Genomic DNA, 10,026 nt, shown 5'->3' on the forward strand with positions numbered 1-10,026 from the left:
TAGGCGGTCGGGTGAGTTATCTTGAGCTCTCTGTGGCCATCGGGGCAGACGATTGAGGAGATGCTGGCGGCGGAGGCGATGTGGTGTCGCGCTCTGAATTGGGTCGGCTCGCAACTGGCGCTCATGACAAACTTGTTCTCTGTCCACAACAGTCCTCCTCTTGGAACAACGTCCTCTCCCCCACAGCGACCTCGAGCACAGAGTCAGGAGTGCAACGTCTGCGTCAATCTCGACCGACGCTTCGCTGGGCTCGCTTCCCCACTCGTCGTCCATGCACTCCTCCTCTTGTAGCACCGCCGCTGCGCTGCACTTGTCTCCGCCACTTCTCTATGCTCTATTCTACTCGTCGCACTACCTGCTTTCTCAAATCTGCGGAGAACGTTATCTCTCGCCTCCTAGCATGCCGACACCGCAGTTTTCTTCGCCTCGACGTCTGCAGCCTCCATCGCACCCAGCGGCTCGCGAGTCGCAAGTCGGACTCGCAACCTTACCTCGACACAGCGTATTCAGCGGTGGCAAGCTCGCAGTCCCGCGCAGTGGAACAACAGATGGCGTCTTCGAACGGTCTTCGGCCCACTTTAGCTCGATCTTTGGAGCCATAAGCGTACTTACGGGACGGATGCCATGGTCAGCTGGCGCGTCCTCGGTCCTTCGTGAGTACTTATGCACTGGTAGCCACCCGCTTTACTGTGCGTCAGTCTGTCGTCGCAGTACCGCTTCCCAATTCAAAAATACTTCTTCGAGAACTCGTCCCTAGCCAGACCTGTCCAGTGTGCGATGCCTCCATATATGTATGCGGTCCGTGTGCTTCGCCGATTCGTGATGTGGCACGTTCTGCCCCCTGCAGTACCACAGTGCTGTGTCCCGGTCTGAGCACAGCTAGATCTGTTGCGTCTGCAGTTCCGGGTTTGGTCAGGTGTTGATCGTCGACCATCCGCGGCGCTGAAACTACATCGTCTGCTCCCGCTCGCGGCTACACACGACCTCGCGAGCACGAGTCTTACGGCGACAAATGGGATATATGGTACCTTCATGACCTCTACGACGACCGGTCCTTGAACCTCCGCCACCAGCTGCGGGCCCCCAGAGATCAATTCAGATATCATACTACGAGGCTTCTCTGTCGTCGCTCTATTGCCGCGTCCTGGCCATTGCGTTCTCCGTATCAACTCCATCCGAATCTCGGAGGCAGTGGTGTGTCCGCGAGACCACAATGCGTCTTTCCTTCCTCACAGTCAGTCGGCATCTCTATCGCACGCTCGTCACTTTGACACCTCATTACAGACGTCGAGATGGGCACGAGACAAACGTGCAGGGCCACGCGTCTAGGACGTTCCGAGTCTCCTTGAGCTCACTGGCCGTGAGCTAAATGCCGTCCTTCTCATATAACGGTCAGTTCTGTCGTTGATCGTCTGCCTTAATGGAATTTTACTCTATATTTGTGATACAGAGAAACTAAGCTAGACATGATCAACGCCAAACGCGGCGCGAGAACCCAAAGCTGGAACGCGCAGGTATGTCCAGTGATTGAGTTACCGATCGTACAAATGCAGCCGACCGCACATTCCAGTACACGCTCTCTCCGCTCGAACCCTGAGAACTGAATGTGAGGCACCAGTCCACCCTAGGACGCCCATCCTCGTCCTCATCCTGCACCCTGCACCGTTCGAGCTCCCCCGTCAGTCTCTGTCTACCATACCCGAGCCCGCTGTATCTCACAAGGTGAGTTGGGCGAATATCGTCCACAATGACAGATCGAGCTCACCCTTCGACTTGGAGAGCAGAATATGCCCCCTTCCATCCCTCCAGAAATCACGGACACCATCATCTCAGCTGTACCTCTCGAACGCTACTATCCCATCAGACCGCCGAGTCGGACCCACACACTCGCCATGTGTGCTCTCGTCTGTCGGGCCTGGCTACCAAGGAGCAGGGTCGAACTGTTCGAAGACATTACCATCGAAGATGATCATATCTACGACCTGCTCGTCGAGAGGGTTCTACATTCGGAGACCATGAGCCGGTATCTTACCTCCGTGGACAGCCTTGCCCTCGGTCGCCATGGATCAGCTCAACCCAGCAAGGCAGCTCGTCTATTCTTCGTCGAATTTGCAGGAAAGCTCCCGAGATTGCGTACATTGTCCGTCAGGCATATAGATTTCACTCAGCAGCGACCTTCCGTCACGTGGCCTCTGCTGTTATCACAGTTCCGCACCATCACATCCCTGACGCTCTACGAGTGTCGATTCTCTTCCTTCAGCGATGTGCGACGTCTGCTCACTGCACTACCACTGCTCTCCACCCTCTCAATCTTTCGGCTCACATGTCCCATGGCCTCACATGAACTGCACCTGCAGACCACGCTCCGTCCCCGCACATATTGGCCAGATTTACACACCCTTCGCATCTTCGATCTGTCGCCAAAATGTGCGGCCGTGTTCCTCAGGTGGATGGCAGGAGCGCTGCATGGATCGCCCGTCAAAGAGCTGCACTGTGACGTCTTGGACTTGCCTTCCACTGGGTCATTGCAGGAAGCTGTAGACGCTTTCATGGGTCGCGTTGGGCTATCCGTCACAGATCTTGATACTCTACGCATAACCAGTATGTATGATTCTTCATCTTGTCAACCATTTACTATTCATTGCTGATGTTTCTTGTACCGTGTGTCCAGACACTTTACCTCTATCGGGGTGCATTGCTCTCAAACGTTTGTCTTGCAGCCTTTCCAGATACCAGGGCAATTGGGAAGGTGTGGCTTCGGTCCTCTCATCAAACACGATACAATCTATCACCTTCGATTGGGTCTATACTCACAGACTTCACTCCAGACAGAACAACGACACTACCTACTTGCGCTTCGATGATGACACACTTGAGGAACTCGATCGCGTCCTCTCGGGTGAGCCATTCGGCCATCTCCGGGAGGTCATCCTCTATGTAGATGCAGATGAGGAGGATGAGGAAGAGCTTCTCTGCGCACACGCCAGGAGATGCTTGCCCAAGCTGCACAAACGGAAGATCCTCCGCCTATATATCAATGAACGACTACAATGTTTGGTGAGCTTCCGCAATGTACACGCTCATCACGATCAGAGACTAATTACCCCGCTATAGGATGTCAAATGAGAATATAAGGGCGCACACTGTCTGGCCGGACCACAAGTATACGAGTTCAAGGACGGGTCGGACGGTTGCCAGTGCATTGGGGCATCCGAGTCGTTCAAGTTCGCGGGCCCGCAGGCTGCGACGCTGCGTCGACCGAATATCCATGCACTATGACCCAAGGCCCCTCCATCGACAAACCGCGTTATATCCCAGTCCTGACCGATCTTCCATCGCCTCGCTTCTCCCTTGCGTTCGAACTGTTCTCTTCTTGCAATTGTCATCCAATCTTCCACGTCTGAAACGTTCGCACGTTACACCATCCGGTGCGGTGGTGTGCGTACGCGCCTCTTCCGTCCGAGTCTCTCGCAATTCGTTTCGCTCGTCGATATCTATGTCATCGAGGATCTCCCACTTCTGATCACGACCTCTACTCTCCCTAGGATCCCTATGTAACCATCACCATATGCAGCCATTTCGATCACGTCCCTCGCCGGAGCGACCTGCTCGAGTCCAAGTCCGAGATGTTCACAACTTCGCGGGTCTTGCACTGCATCCTCCTCTCGTCCGAGCCTCGCCGCTTGCGATTCTTGCACTCATCCAAACCAGTCTGACCACGGTGACCGAGATCTTCAGTCGCGACCTCTACTGTTCCATACGCGACCACCCATATCCCAATAGCACCCCTCTCGACCATGTCCTCGACCGCGCCCTCGACCATGCCACTGCCTCGCATTTGTATTCCCCCGGAGCCTTCGCTGCCGCCGTTAGTGCAGTCGAGAGACCGTGTTGCAGACCCGGGCCTCGCGCATGCGACAGAGGACCTCGCATGCCCTCATTGAGTCCTCTTCAAGTTCATGTGCTTCTCGAGCAGTGCCGGTCACCGTCTCGCTGGACTCGCGCGGTGGAGATCGATCACGCATTGGGTACTATCGAGGCTCAGCCGTGCTCGTTACATACAGTCCGCGGAACGCGCATTCCGCAGCTTGTGCGGGTCTGGCACGCCCTCCTCCGTCCGGGTCTCTTGCCGCTCGCAATTCCTGCGCTCATCCCGAATGAGTCACATCGCCGCCGAGATTCTCCTACTCAATCATGCACGATCACGACCTCTAGTATCCCCAGCTATTACGCGCCAGGCCGATCACCCATGTGTCAACTTTACCAGTCCTTTCCGCGTCGACCACGCCCTCGCCCTCGCCCTAGCATTACCCGTCGTGGCTGCCGCTACCAGTGCAGTCGAGGCAAGGGTATAGAGCTGGGCCGTACTCGTTACACGCGGCGGCGAACTTCGTGTGCACTCGTCGAGTCGTCTCGGTGCGCTTGTTGGTTGAGCAACGCCGATCGCTCTCTCGCTGGACTTGCGCGAGAGAGCCCCTGGGTGGAGGCTGATTACGCGTAGGACACTATTGAGGATCCCTCCCCGCACTGTGAGCCGTCGTGCTGTGCGACGGCGACTTGTTGAGTGGACTTGGACTTGGACTTGGCTTGGACGAGCATTCTTTGATGTATATCTGGTCCCCATTCCTGCGTGTCTGTTATGTAACTACAGTTGTCCTTTCCTGTTCCTTTTGCGTATGATCTGGTAGTTGTTCGCTCATTCTTGGACTATCAAGTCGCAGTACTGGGCTGCCAGCTCGCCATCCTGCGCGGTAGCACAAGCCACATGAGCACAGCCTCTTCGAACAGAACCTGCAGCCCACCCACCTTCATTCAGTGTTTGGAGTCATTCCGGACGCCATGGTCGGCTCGGCCGTCTTGGTCGGACTCTATTGTATTCGTGAGTACCACAGCTACAGTGTCTGCCTGCTTCTTGTAGCTGTCTGTTGTGATTACAACACCTCTGAATCACAATTACGCTCGCGGCTCCATCGAGAGCCGCAGTCTTCCCCCGCCAGCCAGACCCACCCCGGGTCACGGTATAATGCCTCTGCCACAGATCTTGTGTCGTTCTCAATCATGGACGGGCGAACTGGCCATGATCCGAGCTGGTCAGTCGCGGGCCCTGGGAAGAAGGAAGTGATCTACACAGATAGACGTACCGCGCTCCCGGCATTCGCACTGTCAGCGTGAGTCGTGAGTCGTGGACTCAGGCTCCCAAGTCTCGACCATGCCTGCAGTCCTCGTAGTGTCCCTAGTAGTAGTAGCGTCAGTGCCTGCATGTATGGATAGTTAGATGGATACTGTGTGAGATAGGACCAGAAGAAGATGAAGCAGCGCATACCGTGACGTACCGTCCTCCTGCGTCTACGTCCTTGCACTCCGCCCTGCAGTCCCAGCTCGGTCCGTCTCAGCTGCTACGGATCGTGACGCGTGGAAGTCGTTAACCACGAATGGAAGCCGACACTGAGTGTGTAGGGCGTAGAGCGTAGGGTGCACCTCCCGAGCAAGCTCACACTGGGGGGTGAGTGACGACATGTCGACGGGAATCGATGTGGTTGCTGGACGTAATGCCGTTCAGTACTGAGAGGACGAGGGAGGTTAGCCACCGGGCACTCACCGGGACCTCCCAACACACCGTCCCTCCCGCCAACCCCGGGCCGTCCAATCTCCCTCCCGGCTCTGACTCTGTCCCCGCATCGACCGACCACGGCCGGCATGATTCCTTGTGGTGTGGGTTCCACGGAGCTCCTGCGCATACAGGCACGCTCCCAGCCGTCCGACACGTGCTTCACGTTCCATTGCTGTCAATGAAGAGTGTTTCCGGGCTGTAGTCCAGTCAGTTTTCCAAGCCGGCGACGTGACGTTGTCATGGTTAAGCTTGAGCGCAGGCTCACCGGGCGCGAAGGACGTACCTTCATCGAACCCAGCTCGGCGCGCGTGACTCGGACGGGGTCCTTTCAAGTTCTCTCCGGGATGTGCCGCAAATGGCATGTTTACGCTGGGTGTAATACAGACACTGGTTAGTCCTGGCGCGACGTTGCAAACAGCGACTCGGTACTGACCTGCCGTTGGACCCTCCCTCCCTCCCATCCCTCCTCCTTCCATCCCTCCTCCACCCTTACCAGCCCTATATATGTCGTCACCTCGACCAGCCGCCTGTCCTCGCGTCCGCGCGCGCTCCCAGCTACGTTTGACACGCTCAGAGTTCAGGCTTGTGCGGCCGCCGATGGCGAGTGGTTTGCTGCTTTGCATGCTGACGGGTCTCCGGTCTCCTCTTCAGCAGCAACGCCGCACGGGACGTTCGATGCATTCTGTAGTGCACGTAGTGAGTGTTTGGCCCGGTCTGAACGAGCAACTGGATAGCTTACTGTCTGTCAAAATCGGTTCACCCACAGATGTACTCGCCGTGCGGCGGGAGGCGTGAGCGGTGAGGTCGGTGAGTTCGACCGGGGTTGTTTGATGGAACGGAGGTACGTCGTGCGCGTCCGAGAACCCACCGAGGTGCGGTCGGCGTGTCCGTTCAGGCATCCGGCGCCGCCGACGAGGACTTGCTGGGGTGCGTGTCGTGCTTGAGTCCTCTAATTGGCCATGGTCGACGGAGTCCACAGGCACGCAGCTCTACCGCCTGTATGCGAACTGAATCGCATGCAGTGAGTGTTCGTCGCTGTCCGAACAAACCGCTGCTTGACTTACCATTCCTGCAGCTCCTTTTGCGTACACGGATAGTCCGAGGAGCGGCGCTGACTTTCGTCTGACGCGTCCGTTCTGGGTTCCTTGATCTGAGACGATGGGCACTAGGTGAGGTGTGTATCGGTTCGTATTCGTTCGAACATTCGTTTGACTCACCACCGTGTTCGATACGCAGGCGACAGAGTTGGTGGTGAGTCGCTTCCCTGGGCTCACTGGACGCATGGTCTACACAGCGTCGTAGGCTCTGAGCCGGCTGTAATCGGCATCTGGGTGATAAGTGGATTGGAATGCATAGTTAGCATACTGTATGATCAAGCAGACGTAGAGATACGTACGTACTGCAGGCGTGCAGGCGTGCCTTGACACCGAGTAGAGTCCAGACGTCGTGGGACAAAGCACATCTGGGAGATGTGATTGGACGGCCTCGAAGTTGACAGGCAGCTGGCGAGGGATGGTGGTACCGCGGAGACACAGAACAGGTGACACACAGACCAGAGTGATGTTAGCATCGTCACCGCGCCTGGGAATCGAGCGTGCACTGTACTCACCGCAGACGTGCCCGGGAAGTCATAGACGTGGGTGCCGAACCGCTGTAGGAGGCACGGGTCGACGTAATCGCGAGGTGCGACGATGCACTGGGACGGACGGGCAAGAGGCAGTCCGGGGTGCGCTGGTGAGTCCTCCGTGAGATGTCCAGCCATTGAGGGAGGACGCAGTTGCGTTCAAGTTGAGGATCGCCTTGCTGTCGCGCTACGAGGGACGCCGGGCCGGCGACTGGCGCCGACGACCGACGCGATACGGTTCTCGGAACAAGATCCTCTCCCCGCAGCAATCTCGAGCTGAGTGCAGGCAGCCAACGCAAGATTCCTTCCTTGTCTGTACCGGTCTCGACGGACGCTCCGCTGTGCTCAGTCTCCCACTCGTCGTCCACGCGCTCCTCCTGCAGCGCCGTCACTGCGCCGTACTTGTCTCTGTTCTCTCAAGACAGCAGAGGATATCGTCTCTCACCTCCTGGCGTGCCGACACCGCTGATTCAGTCCCCGCGCGGCTCTTCGTCTCGACGTCCACTGCAGCCCTCCGTCACTCCCAGGGCCAGCGGCTCGCCAGTCGCGAATCGCAACATCACCTCACCGCGGCACTTGTTCCACAAGCAGCGGCGCGGTGGCACAACAAACGGCATATTCGAACGGCATATTCGGCCCACTCTAGCTCGGTGTTTGGAGCTATACAGGACGCCATGGTCAGCTGGCCGCGTCCTGGGAGTCTATCGTATCGTGAGTACTCTCGTACACCACAGTAGTCACCCTCTTTTTCGTAGCTATGCCTGTCGTGGCAGTATTGCCTCCGAATCCAAATACACTTCATCGAGACCTCTCCCCTGCGCAGCCTGGTGCAATGCCTGAATCTGTGCCGTCGGTGTGGTTCGCGAACCACGCCGTGGCACTTTTGCGGCGGCGTGTCCGAGCGCAGATCTGTCCTTCTCTGGAGTTCCGGATTAGGTCAGGTGTCGACCTTGACCGTCTGCTGGCGCTGTGAATCAGATACCTCGACAGATCTCTGCCGTCCGTACATGTGTGGTTTGCGCATCGCGATGCGGCACGTCCTTCCGCCTGCGGCGCCGCGGCGCTGTGTCCCGGTGGGTAGATCTCTGGCGTCGGGACGGCGTGCAGCGTGCCCGATATTTCAGCTCCGGATTTGGAGTTTGGTCAGGTGTCGAGCGAGATCGTCCGCGGCGCTGCTTCGTCTCTCGCTCGCGGCGACACACGACCCCGCGAGCGCAAGATGTACGGCACTCTATGTCCTAAATATCTGGAATTGTGACGATCGGCTCCCAGTCCATCCTTCGAAAGCTCCGCCAGCGGCGCACAGTGACACTTGCCGCAGCCGCAGAGTCGATCCACGCTGGCAGATATCTCAATTACAGAGCTTTTCCAGGGTTTCTCCGTCGCTCTATCGCCGCGCACTGGCCACCGAACCAGATTGCGTTCTTGTTCTCGTTCGCTGTATTAGCTTCGTCCGAGTCTCGGAGGCAATGCTACCGGTGCTTCGCGAGCGCCAGCATGAGGAAAGGACAATGCGTTCGTTCGCCGTCCTGGGAGATTCGCCGGGTAGTCGATCGAGTGCGTTTGGACGAGCGGCTGGCTGGTTAGCATGGCGACCCTCGGGGGGTTCGACTTGCGGACGTACGTGCAAGTATCATAACTATATGCGCTACGAATCTGATCTTCCCGGGTTCTAGCTGGGTTCCATTCCAGGGGCTCGCGACTCTGATCTAGTATCCCCGAATCCCTGGTTCATCTTCCTGTGCGGCGCTGCGGCTATCAGTGCGCGCATACAGGCACGTTTACAGTTCGGACTTTTCAGCGCGGGGGCGTGTGGCGTGTGAATCCCACGAGCTGTCATGATGTCTTTGTCTCTCAAGCAGCGGCGCAGGTGAATATGTCCTCCTCCCATTGTGTTTTGTCAAACACCCTCGAATAGCCAGCTTCTGGACTCAGGGCTCCGCGTCAAGATCCAAGCGGAGGGTTGTTCTGAACGGTTAATACGCAGGACGTTGTTCGGTCCTGGGGCCCTGGCGACGAGCCTGAACTGGTTCATGAAGGCATTCGCGACTCGCAGCTGAGTCTCTAACGTGTGTAATGCATTGCCATTGCCTTGACGACTGCGCTGCGCAGGCCTCGTGTGTTGTGCTGCGTGCGCGTTGCCGTCCGTCCAGCGTCCAGTACTCGGCCGATCTTCCAACTTCTCGCGGGTTGAATGTGAATGTGAAGACACAACGCAGCCGCTCGAGTGCGTATTGACATCTGACATTGTCTACATATCCGAGACGTCGTCCGAGGTGCTTGTCGTTGCCATGCTGTCCGCTTCTTGTTGTTTTCTTGTTGTTCTGCGGAGCCTGACGTTCTCACCAGTGTTGTATCATGTGGATGATCAAACAATGTACAACCCGGGACTCTTCGTAAATGGTACATTGGAGGAGAATGACATGGCATACCCCAGGCTGCAGTCGCCTCCGAGGCAACGAGAGGCTGGACCGATGGTAGCCTCCCGAAGTCTTCGGAAATCCGTGATGCGTGTGCGAGTCTCTTCACCCAGATCTCGACAGTCTCCAGCACCGCATGGAATTCCGTCCTTCCCAAGTCACGGTCAGTTCTGTCGTCGTCGTCGCCCGCGTCAACAGAACCTTACTCCGTCTTGGTGATACAGAGAAAACAAAGCTAGAGACGAACTCCGCTCCGCGCAAAGTACTCAAAACTTGGAACGCGCAGGTACGTCTAGTGAGTGAGTTACCAATTGTACAAATGCAGCCGAGCGTGCATTCCAATCCACACGCGCTCTCTGCTCGAGACGCTG

The 10,026-nt window shown here is 57.1% G+C and overlaps 5 protein-coding genes across 5 annotated transcripts; 3 read left to right on the forward strand and 2 right to left on the reverse strand.

Moving 5' to 3' along the window:
• Positions 1 to 118: 118 nt before the first annotated feature.
• Positions 119 to 817, forward strand: L226DRAFT_341810 (uncharacterized protein). The gene has a single exon (XM_067674081.1). It carries the CDS (start codon positions 272 to 274, stop codon positions 755 to 757), a length of 486 nt encoding a protein of 161 aa, XP_067529117.1. The 5' UTR covers positions 119 to 271; the 3' UTR covers positions 758 to 817.
• A 637-nt stretch (positions 818 to 1,454) lies between these two features.
• L226DRAFT_341847 (uncharacterized protein) lies at positions 1,455 to 3,347 on the forward strand. The gene is made up of 5 exons (XM_067674082.1): positions 1,455 to 1,514; positions 1,571 to 1,722; positions 1,780 to 2,601; positions 2,672 to 3,057; positions 3,115 to 3,347. The coding sequence occupies exons 3-5, from the start codon at positions 1,788 to 1,790 to the stop codon at positions 3,124 to 3,126; spliced, it is 1,212 nt and encodes a 403-aa protein (XP_067529118.1). The 5' UTR covers positions 1,455 to 1,514; positions 1,571 to 1,722; positions 1,780 to 1,787; the 3' UTR covers positions 3,127 to 3,347.
• Positions 3,348 to 7,789: 4,442 nt separating this feature from the next.
• Positions 7,790 to 8,041, reverse strand: L226DRAFT_540644 (uncharacterized protein; the record flags this gene model as incomplete). Its single annotated transcript, XM_067681912.1, has 1 exon — positions 7,790 to 8,041. A coding segment is annotated over exon 1 (238 nt), but the record flags the coding sequence as incomplete, so codon positions are not given.
• Positions 8,042 to 8,139: 98 nt separating this feature from the next.
• On the forward strand, positions 8,140 to 9,105 carry L226DRAFT_341666 (uncharacterized protein). The gene has a single exon (XM_067674080.1). It carries the CDS (start codon positions 8,243 to 8,245, stop codon positions 8,909 to 8,911), a length of 669 nt encoding a protein of 222 aa, XP_067529120.1. The 5' UTR covers positions 8,140 to 8,242; the 3' UTR covers positions 8,912 to 9,105.
• L226DRAFT_540645 (uncharacterized protein) lies at positions 9,008 to 9,531 on the reverse strand (the record flags this gene model as incomplete). The annotated part of the gene is made up of 1 exon (XM_067681913.1): positions 9,008 to 9,531. A coding segment is annotated over exon 1 (294 nt), but the record flags the coding sequence as incomplete, so codon positions are not given.
• Positions 9,532 to 10,026: the final 495 nt, after the last annotated feature.

The sequence above is a fragment of the Lentinus tigrinus genome (genome assembly GCF_003813185.1).
Source record: "Lentinus tigrinus ALCF2SS1-7 unplaced genomic scaffold L226scaffold_61, whole genome shotgun sequence".
NCBI classification, from domain to species: Eukaryota; Fungi; Basidiomycota; class Agaricomycetes; order Polyporales; family Polyporaceae; genus Lentinus; species Lentinus tigrinus.